General features: G+C 41.6%; 1 protein-coding gene across 1 annotated transcript in view; it reads right to left on the minus strand.

Annotated features, from left to right (window-relative positions):
* The window catches only part of EIF3H (eukaryotic translation initiation factor 3 subunit H), a 93875-nt gene extending 74984 nt beyond the window's left edge, over positions 1–18891 (minus strand). Inside the window, exon 1 of the mRNA XM_048286805.1 lies at positions 18743–18891. Within this exon, the coding sequence (XP_048142762.1) occupies positions 18743–18862 (120 nt within the window). The 5' untranslated portion in view covers positions 18863–18891. The remainder of the gene's footprint in view (positions 1–18742) is intronic.
* Positions 18892–20771: the final 1880 nt, after the last annotated feature.

Below are 20771 nucleotides of genomic sequence, written 5' to 3' on the forward strand. Positions count from 1 at the left end.
CATTTAATTGGAAAACAGTAAGCAAATTAAGATCAGAGGGCAGTGAAGCAGTATTTAACAGTGATGGAAGCAGTACAGCAACCACCAGTTTGAGATCACCTGGATGTAGAAGATGAATGTACCACAGAATCAGCACATAAATAATACTCAACTTGAATTTAGTGTAAAGTTAAGGTTTATCATATATTTGCCATAAGCCCTGTCTTCCATAGTCACCTGCCAGATTACAGCACAGAGAGCTCTCTACTATACAACTATTCTCAGCATCTTTACAGTCTCGTAAGCTTCACTTTTTCCAGTATTTTTCTCATTTTCTCTTGAGCTCTCTACGCATACTGACTGCCCCTGTTAATGTGAATGCTGTTTGCCTGTTTGATTTCATTCCAGGAGCATTTGTGATACGATGCCAATTTGCTGCAGCGTTTCTGATGATAATTGCTCACAGAAAGCAGCCACAAATGAAACACGCATGAGCTGTCACAGAGTATCAATGATTTTTCAGCAAAAGAAAACTAGGAGTTCAAAGCTCTTACCCCAATACACAATGAAGCTATTACATAAGTCTGCAGTTTTCAACCTCCAGTCTGAAGACCAAAGCAGACATTATCCAGAGAGATAAAGACCCCAGGGATTTAGGCCTACCTGCAACCTTGTTTTCTAACAGAGTCTGAGAAAGGGAGCAGAGAAGGTCATGAACTCCATACTCTGCATTTCGTAACCATTAGGGCACTGCAGAAGTTTGTGTTTATGCCTGCACTGGAGAATACATTAGCTACCGAAATCACTTATTAAAAGATACATCCAATGACACAGGATCCTTGATTTTGTTCTTTGTTCTGGACAGTTTTATTTAGCACATAAGACACCAGTCTTTTGTACAGCAGACTCTTCAACTCAGATTGAAAAACCTGCCTCCAAAATACTACCATATGACCCAGCATGAAATGTGCTCTGAAACTTGTGTTTCAGTACTAAAAACAGACCTTCAGGTGTAAAGCAGAACTATTTCTCTACTAATAACATCAGCTACAACACTAAAAATGTCATTTCCATTTGTTTGCTAGTCTAGATACAGCAGGAAGAGCTATGCAAACACCAGTGCCATGACATTTCTGATTGAATGTACAAACCAGTGCTTCATACTGAATAATCCACATATAACCAAGAAAAATGAGCACTAAGTTGTATCTAGACGTTTCCTAAAAGAAAAATATTTTATGTTTGTGAATCATCGGAACATAATCAGAGTAGCTATACTGGTCTGAAAATAAATGCAAGAAGTGTTAATATAAACAATGCAAGTAACACAGCATATTGAAAAAGACCAATTTTTCCAAATAACACTTCAAAAAAAATCGCAAAGAAATCTAAATGAACACCAGTATAAGCATCTTTCAGTCAATGCTGATTCATTTTCCAAATACCACCTGTAATTCCCATCCAACTATTCAATAGCCTAATAGGAGATATTGCCCCTTTGTACAAGCTATGCTTGTTTTTAAATACCTGTAGACCTTCCGCTGCTATGCCATAGCTACACAAAATTAACAGTAACCAAACCAAACCGCATTTCAACTGCTACTGTTATTTAAGTAATGCAGCTGGCCAGCCAGGAAAGGTTATGTTCTTAAGGAGAAAATGTATCAAATAAAAAAAAAAAGCCCTCAGATTTCTAAACTCTAATACTCTGAAGACAAGTCAACAATTATGCGCAGCATGATTTAGCAAATTTGCATGTAAGAAATATTCACGTACATAATGACTCTTTAGAAAAGGATATATAAGTAACTCCTAAATAAAACTCAAAGAGTCCCCCAACCTTATAAATTTAATGTTCAAAACACCGAATCACTTGGAGTAGCCATTTGTCAGATTTTAATGACCGCTAATCCTCAATTAAAAAAAAACAACCTTGCAGTTCTGCAGTGCTCCTAATCTCCAAATCTTCAAAGTACTGCTCAAACACCAAGAATGAAGTCATACTAAAAAAAATTTAAAAAAAAAATTAAAAGCCATTCTGAAACTATTAAGAACATCAAAGATACATATTTTAACTGCATACTGCCAGATTTTAACTTCAACTACATCCCGACAGTTGTTAATTTCTAAAGTTTGTACCTCATTATAGAAATACGTGTAACATGAACCCTTAGCTCAAGTATTGTGAGCCTTTGGGGGGTTCTGGGAACATCCTACTGTAGGGACATGAATACACCAAGATGCACATTTCTGCATTTATCTAAAGAGAAACAACAGCAAATCAAAGCACTGACGATTCACTTATGGCAGTGTTCCCTAGAGCTGAACATCACCATATTGAAACCAGATTTCCAGTACCTGTGCCGTGTCTTACACATGTGAAATCAAACAAGAGAGAGTTTCTGCTAGCCCACTGGATACATGATGTAGCACACTGATCTACAGTCTTAAATTAAGCATTTATATCTTTTTAAATGCTTAATGTTTTTTCCTCCCCAAGAAAGCTTTGTGGTCACAACCACTAGCATCAATTGCCAGCATCTGGGGAAGAGGATGGGGAGAGAATCAAGTAACTCTGTGTTATGTAGCTGGTTTTAGCACCAAAGTGGAAGGTGCCATGACTCTCTCATCCTCTCAGTACTTAACACTGCTGCAAAGGTGATCAATATTCAGCTTGGCAAAAGGGTCTTGAAAGCTATGACTGCTAAGAATGTGCGATGTATTTTGAATACATCCATATCACATATGGAGCCTTCACACAAATTCTTAAAACTCAAACCAAGAACTTCTATATTTGAGTGTTTCAGCATGAGCAATTTTACTTAAACTCCTAGCATAAACCAAATTCAGGAGAGAACTGATAATGCAGTTTCGTAAATGGATCAATCTCAACGTTGGTCATTACTAACAATGACTCAGGCAATTGTGTTTCACTCCAAGATGCCCAGAATCAACATCCACTTGATACACATAAAATGCACATATGCCACCTCTGGATAGAGTTGAACTGTTTAGCAACTAATATCCACATAAAGACATACCACATTTTACTCTAATTAAGTGGCCACGTCTCCTTCCCCAGGTCACCCTACACTAAAAGCAAATCTAAACTGGTGTCGTGTTGAAACAACCAATTAGCTGTGCAAAAATGAAATTCAATTAAACAGTTCTGAAATCCTCAAGTAACCACGCAATGGCTTTGTTTTTAAACAAAGACTTGGGAAAAAATACAAAAAACCTAGATATCGTGAAACGTGAGCAATGCTAACATTTTAATAGTTCCAGATGAGGTTTGTACACATTACAGATAAGGGCTTATCCTACACTTACAAAAGACAAGGTCTGGAAGCCGACCAAGCAAAAACTTGCCTTGAACTGATTTGTCTCCTGGGTATAGCACCACTTGATAAGACAGTAACAGAAACTCTCAACTTTCCTGCCAGGAGAAAAGGAACTCTGAAGTAAATTAAAGATACCATTGCAACGACTAAGAGTAAGGGAACGTATGTCTGATACATATAACGCTCTCCTCCACAAGATTAAGGAGACAGATGTTTATAGACACACATGAAAAATTCCAACTTAATCAGTGCAGTCCACAGAAATGGGTTCTAGGAAGCACTGTGACAGATAACATGTCAAAAGCACAAAATCAACAGGTTGATAACCTCGGTCTCATAGGTGTTGGATAAGTACCTTCACGGCACAAGACCTGTCACCATATAAAGTCGTGGCATGAGCTCAGCACCAAGCTGAGTTGTGTGGTTGACAATCCTGCAGGATAGGACGCCATCCAGAGGGACCTAGACAAGCTCAAGAAGTGGCCCATAGGACCTCCATGAGGTTTAATAAGAGCAAGGGGAAGGTGCTGCACCTGGGTCAGGGCAACCCCCAGTACCAACACAGGCTGGGGGATGAGCAGATGGAGAGGAGCCCTGCCAAGAAGGACTTGGGGGTGCTGGTGGATGCGAGGCTGGACATGAGCTGGCAATGTTCACTCACAGGCCAGAAAGCCAAGTGTATCCTGGGTTGCATCAAAAGCAGTGTGGGCAGCAGGTGGAGGAGGTGATTCCGCCCCTTCTACTCTGCTCTGATGAGACCCCACCTGCAGTGCTGCATCCAGCTCTGGGGTCCCCAGCACAGGAAGGCCATGGATCCATTGGAGCGAATCCAGAGGAGGCCACCAAGATGATCAGAGGGATGGAATACCGCTCCTGTGAGGAAAGGCTGAGAGATTTGGGCTTGTTCAGCCTGGAGAAGAAGGCTTTGGGGTTGTGGCCTTCCAGCACCTGAAGGGAGCCTACAAGGGTAAAAGAGAGGATTTACAAAAGCAGGTAGTGACAGAACAAGGGGGAATGGCCTCAAACTCAAAAGAGACTGGCTCTAGATAAGCTATTACAAAAAATCCTTAACTGTGAGGGTGGTGAGGCACTGGCACTGGTTGCCCAGAGAAGGTGTGGATGCCCCATCCCTGAAGGTGTTCAAAGCAGCTCTGAGCAACCTAGTCTTGTGAAAGGTGTCCCTGCCCATGGCAGGGAAGCTGGAACTAGATGATTCTTCAGGTCCCTTCCAACCCAAACCATTCTATGAAACTGAAGATTAGAGGTGAAACTGAATTTTACAGGTTACACTAATCTCAAGAAATATGACAATTTCTAGTGATAAACACAGAATTCATTTAAATGCATATTCTAGCTCCTCTGCAGAGATCTTTGAATTTTTCTAGATTCTCTTATTGAACAGGACTGCATTTTTGACCATTCTTGACATGAAGGATGTCTAGACATTTTTTCTTTTCTTCTTCATACTAAGAATAAAAGTTCTTAAAGCTGTTAGACCAATTTTATCTCTGGAGAAGTAAAAGAAAAAAAATTTAATACAGTTTTCCATTAAGACCTTCAACATCCTAAAAGTAAATGTTTTGGCAGATATTTTCAGTCCCAACTATGTTTGGTGGCCAAAAAAAAAGTATTTTAATTCCCTGAGAAGCAATCAGAAAGATACTTAATCTAAACATTCTGTCAAAAAATCTAAGGCCAAAAGGACAAGACCGAGTAGACTTTAAAAGCAAGGTAACTTCAGAAAAATGTTGTTTTGAACAGCAACTTCAGAAATAACGAGACTTAGCCCTCATTGTTTTATCTAGCAAGTGTAGCAGTCATCCTTTGGACAGACGACCTCAAACGCCCCACAATAATTTACCTTTATCTTGACTCGCTAGAGCCCAAACACCAACATTTATAAAGCCTTTGTAAATACAATTCTTGGAATAGTAAGCTTACATTTTATGTCACTCAACAGCTAATTAAACACCAGATGTTAAAAGCTTATTTCTGAACTTGACAGAAATTTGGGGCTTAAAAACAATAATTATATAGGAAGCGTAACGGAATGATGCATGCCGTTTCATACCATCTCAATCAGGTGCAAATATCAAAATCTCCTTTTGACACGAGTGGAAGTTTCTCGGAGCTGAGCCTGAATTCACCAACAATGAACAATATGTATTGATCTGAGGTGGTCCTCAAGCAGAGGATGCTACATTTATTTTCACACTGAAATGATAAATTATAGGAGTCTGACAATTTTGTCTCATGTAGCTCCTCAGCATTAAACCATTCTGGAAATCCATGTTAAATTAAATGGAAGATAGTCCATCTTGAACTATGGGGGGAATGATGTTACATGCTTCTGTACTATATTAACATTTTTTGGTATTAGGAAGCACATGAGAAGCATTCAAAGCTTTTTGTTTCCTGGGTGTCTTCTTATATCACTTGCTTAAACCACAACACTTGCTCAGTTTGTAAACCTCAAGACTTCAGATAACTTAGCTGCAAGAGGGAACATCAGTAACTTTTCTGCTCCACAATATGTACATGAGGCTAAAGAAAACTATTCAAATCATAACAGATTATTGATTTAATGTAAGTCTTTTCTGTCACTTCTGCTTAGTTTAGGAACCATTTCACCCTGTAATTATAGGAATCTAGATGGTTTTCCATATTACCTCCTGCTTATAGCCATCTCACTTTCCTTTAGCATTTGGTTGGGGCTATTTTCCAATAGGACAAAGAAGGTGATAATATCCATACACAGCCATAAGCCAGATATAACATCCCTTGCCACTTTATCTCAGTAAGCAGCTGACTCAAAGCACAATTTTAAGTCAGTGACAGGCCAAGAAGCATTTTATTGCTCCTTCCTGAACATTAATTGCTTATGTGCATTGTTTGGGGCATGGCTGGAAAAGTTGTACCTTGCTTACCCTGAAGCTTAGTCTAGAAGAAGTGGACATTCCATTCATTTTTCACTTTCTGAACACTCTTACACAGATTATGTGTAGCTCAGCAGTACATTCAACACAAACTGAAAGAAAAGCTTTAACCACCACCAAAAATGCCCCACAGAAAATACTTCTAGAGTACCTGCTCTTTCAGTTGCTTTACTTCTCATTTAAAGAAGAACTACTGTGTTTTAAGAGCTGTGATTTAAGAGCTCTAGAATTTCCCTAAAAGCAAGAGGGAAAGCCAACCTAACAAGAAGGAGCCTCCTTACAGCGACACAGCCTGGCTGCACCTTCCAACAGCCCCAGTTTCCAGCCAAGGGGGTCGTTCCCACAGTTCAAGCCCAGATTCCTACAGACACTGCCAAGTGACTGACACACACGCTATTCACGGGAAGCAAGCTCGGCTGCTGTAAACATGGGTTAGCTGCTCACTCATTCTATTACTGGGATACTTTCAAAGTCACAAAGATTTAAAAAACAAAATCAAAGCCTATTAAAAAAGCTATGTCAAATTACAAAACTCACTCATTTCATATAAAACCAGACACAGAACATGAAAGAGACCATTTCTCAATACCTAGAACTAAAACTGGTTAGTATCTAAAATATAAGATGGAAAAGACAAACTGAGACAAGACTCCACAGGTAGGTGGAGTTCAGACTTAAGAACTGAAATAGTGAAGACACCAAGCCTGTTTCTGCACAAGTACAACATTAGAAGGGAAGATTACTGGGTTTTGGTTAGAGGCATGTTGGTTTTTCATAGGCTGTGGTTTTCCTTGACTGTTCCAGGAATCTACATTCATCAGCTAACGTCTTGTAGGTACCACGAAATATCTGTTTAAGTAATTTATTTACTCATGTCCAAGTGAGCTGCTTGTTCTTGCAAAAGGAAGAAGTTAAACACAAACTGCAGTACATCAAAGGAAAAATTAATTAAACGGTGGAGAAAAGCAAAGGTTATTAAAACACAGAAAAATACTGAATTTTAATCAAGGTTACCAAATAGACCACTCTTCTTCATTATTGTCCCTCTACATTTGAATTTTACACCAGTTCAGGTTAACAACCATGTCCAGGGTTAATCACAAGCCATTAGCACACTTTAATATTGCATCAATGTAAGCAAAAATGCACCATTACACGTGTATTGAGACTCCCCATTGCTGTGTTCACACACTGGTATAATGTAGTTCTCCGCAATACAAAGTTTCATAACACATTTCACAGTACATGGACTCATGCACATTCCCATGGAAACTGCCAAGGCCACTGGCACTGCAGAATCACTTTCTTGTGGAAATATTTCTGTAAGACAGCCCCAGGACCTCAATCGTGCGAGTGGCAGGGCATTAGATGCTATTAGCACACTGTCAGGAGGCAGTGATAGGGATGCAATGAGATTAACATCCAATATTCTGCTTGTTACAAGTGGGATGGAGCATTTCCCCAGGACTACTTAGTGTATTATTTATTTCCCAAATCTCACTGAACAAAAAACTTTTGAAAACATTCAGTATATTTCAGGCAGCTTTTGCAAATTGCCAATATAATTCATATTTATTATTTGTAATGAATTCAGTATCTAGCCGTCATTTCAAGAATGAAAGCTGATGAATATACTCCTTCAGAGCACAACATATGGAAATTATATAGAAGCGGTAGAGGCAGGCACAGTTTCAACATTTTCTACTCAAAACACCAGAGCTATACATTTATACTTCAACATCCAGTCGACACATATGTTCTGTGTATTAGTGAATCACCATCATTCAAAATTCATGGCGCTCAAGTGAGGAGTGTATTGCAACTACAAGGTTTTCCTTAGCATCAACTTCGAACAGCTTCCTATAAAAAGATTAAAGATGACAGCCAAAAGCAGCAGGAGCAATTTTATTTAACAGCCTATTCTTTAACCAGATTGTGCCAGACTGTTACCATTTTGAAGCTGAAGAAAAACTGCAAGACAGTTACCCTTATCCATCTGACCTTCAAAAATTAGCAAAGTAGGGCAGACCTAGATGGGGAGGAGGGCGTGGGAGCTCATCTGATACTACTGACCTATTTCAAAAAACGTACCCTGCACAACGAAACTGAAATACACCATCTAAGGGTGTGTCCTCGAAGCATGACTTCCATATGCATTCAACAGATGCTTCCAAGTAATCAGTAAAATCCCTACCGGACATGACTTCCATATCATTTTAATAATTTATAACTTTTTGCACAACAGTTTTTTCTACACTGAAACTCTTAGCCTTTCTGGCAAACACTTGGTTATGTGCTAAGGGGCTGCAACAGAGACAGATCCTCCTAGTAACAGCTAGTGCCAGAGAACCAAGCCTGGATGGAGTCTCAGTTTTCCTGCTGACTTAAAAGTATAAAATTGAGAAAAAAAACCAAAACCAAACCATGAACGTCAGTTATTGCTTCAGCTTTCCCATCTTTCAAACAGAGATTTGCCTTTGTATCATCATCTGAACACTGCCACATGAAAATCACTTCCAGAAGAGTTCCATTTCTAATAACAGCTACTGTGACAATGAGATTAAAAACAACCATTCTAATTTTATCACTGAATGCCAATGGAGAAGGCAGTATGGCTCTCAAATTGTTCTCATGGAGTGATGACAACTGCAGTAAATATCCTATGTCTCATCTAAAGTTTAAAAAGCTTTAAAACAGTTTGGTTTTTTTTTTTGCATTGATAATAATGTGATCGTAAAAAACCCTGAGTCCTAAGTGCTCAAAACTCAACCCTACAATGAAGAAGAATTTTGTCAGAGACTGCATACTTTTCTCAGGTATGCATAAAAAAATCCCTAAATATCAATAAGTGATTCACACCTCCAAGTTCTTAAACACCAAAGAACACTTGCTTAACAGGAAAGGGTATGCACATTGCTTATTGCACAGATATGGGTTCCAAGAAACAGGAAGGATGTGCAGCAAACATGCTGCAAAGCACAGTACAACATGTGAGCAGAACAAAGGCAAAGACCAACAACTCTTACATGCTCAAAGCAACATCCTAACCTCCACTTTCCAGAAAAAATGCAAATATTTATAGAAGAGAATTAGCCTATTTTTGCATGCATAAAGCAAAATCCAGGTGTATCTTCAAACTCCAGTGAGTAAATAAGCCTCTCTATTAACTTTAAAATTTGATTAAGCCAAAAGAAATTAATAGAATGCTTATCTGAAATAAATATCCACATACAAGTCATTCAAAAATATTCCCACCTTATGCTTAAGTAATTTTGTGCATGCACATTACAAAATACATTATCAAAGTTAAGCTCTATTGTCATGGTTTTAGATTATTGAATAATCATACAAAATACTAACAGGAATAATTATTATATGAGCCTGAATGTTTTTCCATTTGGTACATTAACAGTTTATTTACTTTCCATAAAGCTGGTATTATTCTGTTATACAGTAACCTAATGAAACTGTTGCACAGTGTCAGTAAAGCCAGTATCACGTCTCTGCAAACTGAATGCTGCTGGAAGACTAAAAATAATACGAAAGAACAGTATGTTCTAAACTGTACTGTCACTGAGAAGGTATTTTCAGCTTGTGTGTAAATATGGAAAAACAACACCTAAAGTAACCATATCCAAAAAATATCTCTGGCAAAGAAAGATTAATGATAAAATACTATAGCGACAGTAAGTTGAAGATACATCATCCTTTTTCAAAGACGGGGGGGGGGGGGGGGGGGGAGGGAAGAGTTTGCTCCTCTTCCTACAAGGTCTTTCATATAGTCTGTAAGATTTATTTAAAAGGTGGAAGAAAAAGGGTGTAGGAGTTGTTCATTTCATACACACCACCAAGGGCCTTTCAGTTCTGTACCTGCTGGGTTTCTCCCCAGGGTGTGCAGTTCCATGTACACTTCCCTCACCTACATCACACTGAACATTAGCTGCAAAGCTCTAATTCTCTTCCAATAAACTGAAAACCAAAGGAGAACATTTAACAATGTTCAGCGTGCAAGCAGACATAATGCACTGCCTCAGCAACAAAGCCATCACTTGTCACCTCCTGATGCATAGAGTCAAAGTTAACAGCAAACAGGACACAAAGGTAATGATTATTATCTGCTGCGTTTTAGATGTAACATTTTCACCACTAAAAGGTAGGAAGTTATTTGAAAGATATCTGGTGGAAATACTCCTGTCCTCAGTATCAACACAACTAAATAGGAATCACAAGAGCACGATCTACTGTTTTCACAGGAGCTATGAATACACAATTACCACACCAGAGACCAGTTTGATATGCACATAAGATGGACAAAAAATAATGAGAACTTTAACTGCTAATGACAGCAGTGTAGAGGGCAACACATTATTTCCCTTTGCACACAGCAAAAGAAAGAAAAGCCTGTTTTGAAATTTCCCCTTCAAGTTTTGAAGTGTAACACTGCTCAACACATTTAAGCCATCTCCACATTTAGATTAACTCCTTTTGTCAGCACACTAGTTTCACGGTGTGAAGCGATACCATATGTTCCAGTTCTAAATGCCTCGCTAGGGTACAGTTACCATGACACTTAGGAGATGCTGAGTGCACCAATGCACTCTTACAAATCACTTAAAGTTTGTGCTCTGTTAGCAAGTATCCACTGCTATCCACTGAAAAAATACACGGAAATTTGCATTCTCAGACTATCACGATGCGGGTACTTTACCCACTGCCGTTAAAGAAATTTCACTAAGCCTGGAAAGTGTTACATTCCAAGGAGGTTCTTGCCCTTTCAACTTACCAGCACACATTAATGCTTTCTCCTCTGAATTTAAGCACAGATTGTATGTCAGAAACTCCTTTCTGGGTTAGATTCATGCAACTCGCTGCTAACACATGAAGATTAATAGAATATAAAACAAAGCTCTTCTATCTTCTCCATGATTCAAGGTATCCATGAATACATCAAGCCAGTATTCAATTCACACACCAACTCTCAGAGCCAGCACAATTTGAGCTAATATTTTAGGGAAAGAGGTCAAGGAAAAGTCAACAAGATTAAACTTCAACTTAAAATTCCATTTCAACTCCTTTGAAAGACACATGAAATACAATACAGCCTGAAGGACGTTATATCCTAAAATACTCTTCTACAGCTCTGCAATGTCAGAAAACTCTATGAAGAACAGCAGGCAGAACCCACCACGTGTGCATTCTTGCAAAGTCTTCAGAAAAGGTAAAGAAGAAAAAAAAAACCACAAGAAATGCTAGGAAAAGCACAATATTCACAACTTAAGAAATGTCAGAGATTTCAGCCAGTTCAATACAGGCTTCACTGGTACTACAAAACTACTCAAATACTATGGAAATTGATTGCTTTCTTTCAAGAGTGTCAAAAGTTATCATTTTTAAAAGTGATTAAACAAACATTTGCAAGAAAAGTCTTAGAAACTGATTTCAGTAACCATGGCACCTTACTTCATTTACTGTGATCAAACATATTCTGAAGGGCTCCTCACCCAAGATGCTAACTAGGCTTTCCCTATTAACAGCTGGGGATACAGTCCAATCTATCCAAACCCTTTAGGGCAAAAATGGATGGTAGTAAGAAAACAATGCACAAGCAACTTAAATATCACAATTATGAATAGAGCAACTACTGAAAAAGAATTCAAAAACTAGATGAGGAGGTTTTTAAAAATGTAGACTCACATACCCTTATCTATGTTTTTGTAAATAAATAAATAAATCCTCTACATACCATAGATAAGAATAAAAAGCACCAGGCACACTACACCATCATCAAATCAGGGATGATGTAATGAAGCTTAACATAACAATCTTTGATTAAATGAGTCTTATCTGACACAAGAGAATGTGGTACTATAGCCACACTGGTGATGGTGGTGCACAAACGCAGACAAGTCGTAACTTCTAACCATCTTCTTGACATATTTATGTTTTGGTCAATGTATGTTTGCATTTAATATAAATAAGTTTACAAAGATATCTTAAGGTTTAGTGGTAATTTGTTACTAGTATTAAGGGTTTGCACATTAGCAATTAAGAAAATGTAGGAATAGAAACCTATAGGCATTTTGAGAAGCCTACATAACTTTTGCTACTTCCTACAATATGTAAAAATTTTGTGCAATGGATGTAAGTATAAAAAGAAATCATATGCAGTGGTTGAGTAAAAAAACCATCATTTCCATTAATGAAATGATAAAAGTAATGCACATATTAATGCTTTAGCATTAAGGATCCAGTTATATTGCTACACAAGAGCCATGTATAAGCAAACCTTTTTCAGTCAGCCAGCACTGTTCTCCAAAATCATTACTGGGTGTAATTTTTTGAATGCATAAACAAATGCAAGGGCAAGATTTAAAAAGAAATTTTGGTGCTTAAGTATTACAGCTGGTGAGGAGTCAGTAGCTCTGACCGAGGAAGAGGTGACCGGTCCAGAGAGATGGTCCCCAAAGGAATCACCTTCCTGAGGCCCGGTGTCTTCCCTCAGCTGCTGGCAGGAGGGCCCGTGCAGAAGCTGTCAGCTCTTTAGTGATTGTCAGCTCGTGATTCCAGCTCAGCTCTGCAGGGCAGCCTCCAGGCCATGCCAGACCACAGAGAGACGAGAGGCTTGTGTGGCTCCACACAAAAGGTAGCTTTATTGTTGGTCCCCTCTGGCGAAGGGGAAAGCCAGGGATGAGAGCTCTCCTCTCCTCTCGCAGGGGCAGAGGGCAGCTTTTATAGAGATACAGGGGATGGGTCTCAGAGGGTAAAGGCCAATGGGTTACAAAGGATCTCCCAGAGGATTCTGGGTCTGTCTTTTCTCGCCTTGAGTAAAAAGGTTAGCTGCCTCCCCAGTGAGTCCTGCTGGGGATTGTGCAATCTCAGCAGACATCCCTCCAGGGCAGGGGCTGGGCATACCCCACACTTAAGAATTTAGTTAGATGAAGAATTATTTTCCTTTACTTTTACCTTCCTTCCTAGAATAACCTCATGCAAAAGGTTTGCAGAGAATGAAACGCCTTCCCAGCAACAACACAGTGCTTCGTAACTACTCTGAAGGCAAATGTGATTAATAAAAACACTTATCTGGCCTAGCAGCACACTTGCCTTGCTAAGAGTTCCCCATCTCCCACCACACAGCTGTTATTTTCCCAAAGGAAGTTTCCACATATCCATTGTCTACATACTCGTGGTCTGACACAACCCACAATCTACCACATGGAGTATTTGGTTTTGGATATTAGTTCAATTTCAGAATTACAAAGACTTTGATGCTCATCTTGTAAAAATGCTACTTACCATACCAGATCTTAGGCCTTTGAATGATACACCAGTTCACTTCTGCCTTCACAGTTTTCTATGTTGGCTGATATCACTACTAAAATCATGAGAAATGCATTAATATGCCAAGGAAGCCCTCCATAACTGCAATTTTAGACAGTGGAATACAGTTAGAAGTTTCACTAGGAAAGCATTTTAGAAAAGTCTCCAATATTTGATGGAAATTTAGAATCTTCAGCTAACCTAAAAATTTCTCTCCATTCAAAGGAATAATTATTTCTTATGTCCTAAAATCCATCAGCTTATAGTTTGAAATATATTGCACCTTACTGAAAAGGCCATAATATCAGTGAACCAAATCTCATTAATTTCAGCAGCTGAATTACAAAAAATTGGGTCCCATTGAAGAATTTCTTGAATACAACAAACCTGAGTTCACCAACACCTCTTGCGAAAAAAAAAAAGCAGTAAGCAAATTATGGCACTGCTTTACAATTATTTCAGACAGCTTATGATAATCATAGAATTGGAGAATTGTTTAGGTTGGAAAAGACCTCTAAGATCATCAAGTCCCACCATCAACCCAACCCCACTACGATATTCACCATTAAACTATGTCCTTAAGTGTCACATCCACATGTTTTTTCGAACACTTTTGCGGAACGATGATTCCACCACTTTCCTGGGCAGCCTGTTCCAACATTTAGCCACCCTTTTGGTAAAGAAATTTTACCTAATAGCCACTCTAAACCTCCCCTGTACCAACCTGAGGCGATTTCCTCCTGTCCTATCACTTGTTACCTTGGAGAAGAGACCAACCCCCACTTTGCTACAGCCTCCGTTCAAGGCATTGTAGAGAGTGATAAGGTCTCCCCTGAGCCTGCTTTTCTCCAGGCTAAACACCCCCAGCTCCCTCAGCTGCCCCTCATCAGACTTGTGCTCCAGACCCTTCCCCAGCTCTGTTGCCCTTCTCTGTATTTTTCACAGAACTTTTTACAGAACCACCAGGTTGGAAGAGACCTTCAAGATCACTGAGTCCAACCCATGCCCTAACACCACCTCATGACAAACCATGGCACTGAGTGCCACATCCAATCTTTTTTTAAACACATCCAGGGATGGTGACTCCACCATCTCCCTGGGCAGACGATTCCAGAACTTTATCACTTTCAGTAAAAAACTTTTTCCTAACATCCAACCTAAATTTCCCTTGGCACAGCTTGAGACTGTAACCTCTCATTCTGTCAGTTGCTGCCTGGTGGAAGAGACAAACCCCCACCTGTCAGCAATCTCCTTTTAGGAAGTTGCAGAGAGCGATAAGGTCACCTCTGAGTCTCCTTTTCTCCAGCCTAAACAACTCCAGCTCCCTCAATCGTTCCTCATAGGGCCTGTGTTCCAAGCCCCTCACCAACCTTGTTACCCTCCTCTGGACACACTCAAGCATCTCAACGTCCTTCCTAAACTGAGGGGCCCAGAACTGGACACGGTACTCGAGGTGCAGCCTCACCAGTGCAGAGTACAAGGGAAGAATGGTCCTGCTGGCCACACTGCTTTTGATACAGGCCAGGATGCCGCTGGCCTTCTTGGCCACCAGGGCACACTGCTGGCTCACGTTCAATCGGCTGTCGACCAGCACCCCCAGGTCCCTTTCTGCCTGGGCACTGTCCAGCCACATTGTCCCCAGCCTATAGTGTTACAGGGGGTTATTGTGGCCAAAATGCAGGACTCGGCACTTGGACTTGTTAAACTTCATCTTTTTGGACTCTGTCCATCCATCCAACTGTTCCAGGTCTCTTTGCAGAGTCTTCCTTCCTTCCAACAGATCAACACACACTCCCAGCTTAGTGTCATCTGCAAATTTACTAATAGTAGACTCAATACCCTCATCCATGTTGTCAATAAAAATATTAAACAAAACTGGCCCCAGCACAGACCCCTGAAGGACACCACTGGTGACTGGCCGCCAGCTGAATGCAGCACCGTTCACCATCACTCCCTGGGCCTGGCCATCCAGCCAGTTCCTGACCCAGCAAAGAGTGCTCCTGTCCAAGCCGTGGGCTGCCAGCTTTTCCAGGAGTTTACTGTGGGAGACACTGTCAAAGGCCTTGCTGCAGTCCAAACAGACAACATCCACAGCCTTTCCCGCATCCACCAGGTGGGTCACCTGGTCATAAAAGGAGATCAGATTGGTCAAACACGACCTACCCCTCCTAAACCCATGCTAGCTGGGTCAGATCCCCTGGCCATCCTGAGGTGCTGTGTGATGGCACTCAATATAAATTGCTCCATTACCTTACCAGGTACTGAGGTCAGACTGACTGGCCTATAATTTCCAGGATCCTCCTCCTTACCTTTCTTGTGAATGGGCATCACACTGGCCAGCTTCCAGTCATCTGGAACCTCACCAGTGAGCCAGGACTGTTAGTGAACGACGGAGAGCGGCTTCACAAGCTCATCTGCCAGCTCCCTCATCACCCTGGGATAGATCCCATCTGGTCCCACAGACTTATGACCATCCAAGTGGCTCAGCAGGTCTCTGACTACTTCCTCCTGGGTAACAGGGGGACCATCCTGCTCCGTGACACCATCAACCAGCCCAGGAGGACAGTTGTCCTGAGGACACACTCCAGCCCCTCAATGTCCTTCTTGTAGGGGAGGGCCCAAAACTGAAAAAAGGATTTGGGGTGCAGCCTCACAAGTGCCGCATACAGGGGAACAATCATTGCCCTCTCCTGCTGGCCACGCTATTTCTGATAAAGGCCAGGATGCCGTTGGTCTTTTTTGGACACCTGGGCACACACTGGCTCATGTTCAGTTGATGTCAACCAGCACCCCCAGGTTCTTTTCCACCAGTCACTCTTTCCCAAACTGTTCACTACCATGAACACAAGCTTTCTTCAGGCTACTTGACTGGAGAAAACATGATGGAATCTCTACTGAAATTTCTACAACAGGAAGCAAAGATAACAGGATGTAGTATATGGCATTAATCATCTGATCTTTTTGTCATGATGGCCAAAAACAAATACATGCATTCTTACACCTCATCTGAAAGAAAAAGCACATCATAAATGTGAGCTTCTAGAGAATTATTTTTTACCCTGCATTTTCTAATTTCTTAGAAAACCTAGACCACATACACTGGAATCCCTTTTCAATGTAAGTTTATTCATTAAGAAATTAAACAGATTAAAATAAGAAAGAAGTTAACTACAGGACACTCTATCTGTACCAGATTTGAAAAGGAGGCCCGAAAAGTAGATATTGCTGCATACTGACACATTATGTTTTAAGGAAACATCCCGACATTTAGAACTTCTCTCTTTGTTACAAATACTGGGGGTTTTTTCACTTTACTATTCTTCTGAAATACCAAGCTTTCTAAACATACTTTCACATTCTCACATACAGAGATGACTGATGCATCTTCTATTTTGCACTCACAGACCCAAAAGCAACCTACCTAAACATGCCTTTCCTTTCAAAGCAGCCCCATTTGAAAGATTAATTGTGCCACTGCCAAGAGGTGAGAAAACAGTGAAGAAAAAGAGATCACCAACTTCCCTGATGCCCACCAGAATTCAGAATTCTTGGCATGTAATCACTCTGGTCATCATCAAGATGACTGATGAAGTCTTGTTGCTTTGTGAGAGCACAGAGAAGACATTTAAATCAGTGAGGTATTAGAAACTCATCAGGAGAATTTCAGTAAGGCATTTGAAGGACTTGTGACAGGAGCCACTTTGTTTAAAAAGCAAGCAAATTTATGCCAACATTTCTCTCCATCACAGATGTCATGGAAGTTTACGAACCAGTGCTAATGTCCTGAGAACACTTGGTCTAAGAGATATCTTCAGGAGGTGGAAAGTTGAAAGCTTTCACAGTTTTCAGTAAATCACCTCCCTCTGTACTGACTCCATGCGAGAGGCACCACTGAGCTGTACCAGAAGAAAACACAAGAAGTAAAAAAAAGGCATGAAACAAAAAAAATCATAAGCCTTTGCTGGACTGTCAGAAGCAGACCATCAGGGCCACTCACAGTTGATCTGAATCAACAGCAGCTCACAAAGCAGATCACATGCCGGACAAAGAAAAATGAGAAGCAAAATAAATAAAATGTACCAGTTGCTATCAAAGTGTATGGCACCAGCCTGCTGCAGGAGCAGTCTGCTATCCACTGCTGGGTTTTTAGGAATATTTCACAATTGATCGGTTTTCACCACTCCTTGAAAATGCCAAAGCCAAGACACACAGACAGTTGGCCAGAACAAGGCAGAAAAAATGTGATTCAAATTTTCTCTTTCACAAGACCTACTATGCACAAATACATGATTCTTTCTCTTCCCATATATTTACTATCCCGTGTAACTCCAGGGTAATGACTGAGGACTACCACTATTAATGTCAAGCAGGCTTCAAAGCTTGTCTCAAAACCATGATGTTCTTTCTCATAACCAGGGTACCAACTCTCTCCTTCACACTTCTGCTATACAGTGTTCTGTTGACACTTGACAAACATAATAAAGTAACAATGCTTCTATCCTTAAAAAGTAACTCTTTTTTTCTTGCATCATTAATAGTTATTACCAACTCTGTAAGACACGAACCAACACAAAAAGATCCAGCAGCAAAGCTGGAACCAACTTTAATAGATACTCTTCCACTTTAGGTCTGCATATATTGTCTGTATTAACATGGCTCTGTTCTCTGCTAAGACCCTTCAACCCGTCCGCTTATTTTATTTCTCATTAAGCAAACGCAGTAGCCCCTGGCAGCCGCGACAGAGAAAGAAAAAAGCACAACGGGTGAGGGAAAACCCACCGTGCTTGTCTGCTCTTACACCTGCGAAACTTTCTGGGTATATGATATGAGCATAATGTATGAAAGCTGAAAATAGCAACTCTGGGCACAGGAGCGGCAGAGCTGAAAGACGAAATGGGACATTTAAAGGCAATTTACTCTGCCCTGGCCCGGCCTTTGCTTGCACAGGGCGGGAGCCGCTCCCCTGACCAGGATCGAGCATAGAGGAGCTCGGCCACAGCCGGGAAGCTCGGCAGGGGTACGAAGCCGTTCCTGGCCGTCGGTAAGCACCGGTCCCGGCAGGACACGGGGCTCCGCCACGGCACCGCTCCACGGACGGGCCCCGCCGGCGGCTCCACGCGGTCACCCCGCCCGCCCCCCGCCCGCGGAGGCCCCGGGCCCTCCGCTCACCAGCCCGTCGATCTGCACTTGCTTGACGGCCGAGTCCCCCGCGGCGGCGGCTTTGCCTTTGCCCTTGGCGGCGCCGAAGCCGCCGCCGGCAGCGCCCGAACCTTCCTTGCGCGACGCCATCGCTGCCCCCGCACAGCCGGAAAGGGAAACGTGCAACACCGGAAGCAGCGGCGCGGCCGGGGCGGTGCGCGGGAAAAGGTCCCCGGGCGGGAACGTGGCGGGGGGCGCGCGAGGTCCGGCATTGCGGCGGTGCCGCCTCAGGGCTCCGGGCCTGGCTCGGCCCCGCGGGCCCGGGGGCGTCTGCAGAGGCTGTGCCTTGTCCCAGCTCATCCGGCGTGGGACGGGCCGAGACAGCCTTCCCTGCCAGCACTCCTCTCCACAGAATCACAGAACCATTTACGTTGGAAAAAACCTCTAAGATCATCGAGTCCAACCTATGACCGAACACCACCTTGTCACCTACACCATGGCACTAACTGACAGGAAGGGTGATGTAGGTGAGGCAAGCAGCACCACTCACTCCTTACCGCGAAGAACAACCACTTTATTAAACAGCAACTAAGAACGGGTACCGAGGTTAAGCTTGTGAACCCCAACAGCAAGGCAGAGACGCAAAGCGGCGCACGCACAACACTGAGCGCTCCCCCACCCCATGCGAATAGGCAGAGAACCAGACACTGAGCCCCAAATCAGTCTTTATACCCAGTCCTTTAAGTCTATTGGTCCATTTTGGATCCTTCATGCTATTGGCTCGTTTCTCCTGCTGTCATTGGTCCATTTCAACGATGCCTTTTTCACCAATCATTTTCTGAGAACCTCCAGCAATTGATTCATGCTACGTCCAATCCATGTTCTTGGTGACATCACTCTTATCTGTTGGAACAATCTGGAAAACTTCCCCTTTCCCCATGGTATTGAGTCCGCCACCCGATGGTTACATGCAGGTATTACACCCGGTACACTGTCCACAACTTGGTCTAACAAGATAATTAACACAGAAAACATCAACCAACCCGACTCCCACCACTAACATATTTACCAACTTAATTAATTAATTATAGAAAAGTAAAACTTATTTATAACACTAAGTGCCACATCCAGCCGTTTCTTGAACGCTTCCAGCGATGGTGAGTCCAATCCCTCAGTAGCCTGTTCCAGTGCTTAAGCACCCTTTCTGTGAAGAAATTTTTCCTGATGTCCAACCTAAACCTCCTCTGGTACAGCTTGAGGCCATGTCCTCTGTTCCTGTCATCCTGTTGCTATTTGCCTGGGAGACGTGGCCAACATCCACCTGGCTACAACCTTCTTTGGTTCCAAAATGTGGAGTATGTAAAAATTTTTTTGAGAAAGGATGTTCTTTGATGTTTGATCTTTGTATACTTTCAAGCCTAATAAACAAGAAAGGAGACTTAATCTGAGAATCAGATAGCAGCTGATAAAGTCTAAGTGATGTCCAGGCATTAGAAAGAAAAATTACTTGTTGCCTTGTTAAGGTTTAGTGATGGACATGCTTGAATGATCTCAGACCTAGGGGGTTAACAAGGAGCTCGGGAAGAAGAATGTACTACTGACAGTGGACAAAAAGAATGCAGAATTTATGGGCCACAAGGACATTTGGCAGAACCCCCAAGATAAGGAAGAAACTAATAAGGACAATACAGCAACTGTGCTGAATCAGCTGCAATGGGGTGAAAGGCAATTCTGGCAGTAGGAAATCATGACCACCAACTCAAGAAACCAACTGTAGTGGGTTTGGTTTGTAACCGGGCAGAAACACCATTTTAGTGTTGTCGTTTGGTCCAAAATACTCATTACCGTTTACCTTCTGTGAGATAAGAATTAGGAGAAACGCAAAGCAGGCACCAAATTTGAAAGAATATAAAGAAGTTTATTAACAGACCTAAAAGAAGAAAAGAAAAATCATACCACACCTTCAGAACACTTCTCCTTCCCCCCCACCTTTCTCCCATCTCCCACTGACAATGTAAAAAGACAACCCTTGAGATGTTCAGTCTGTTTACCACTTCCA

The sequence above is a fragment of the Corvus hawaiiensis genome, chromosome 26 (assembly GCF_020740725.1).
Source record: "Corvus hawaiiensis isolate bCorHaw1 chromosome 26, bCorHaw1.pri.cur, whole genome shotgun sequence".
In the NCBI taxonomy this organism is placed as follows: domain Eukaryota; kingdom Metazoa; phylum Chordata; class Aves; order Passeriformes; family Corvidae; genus Corvus; species Corvus hawaiiensis.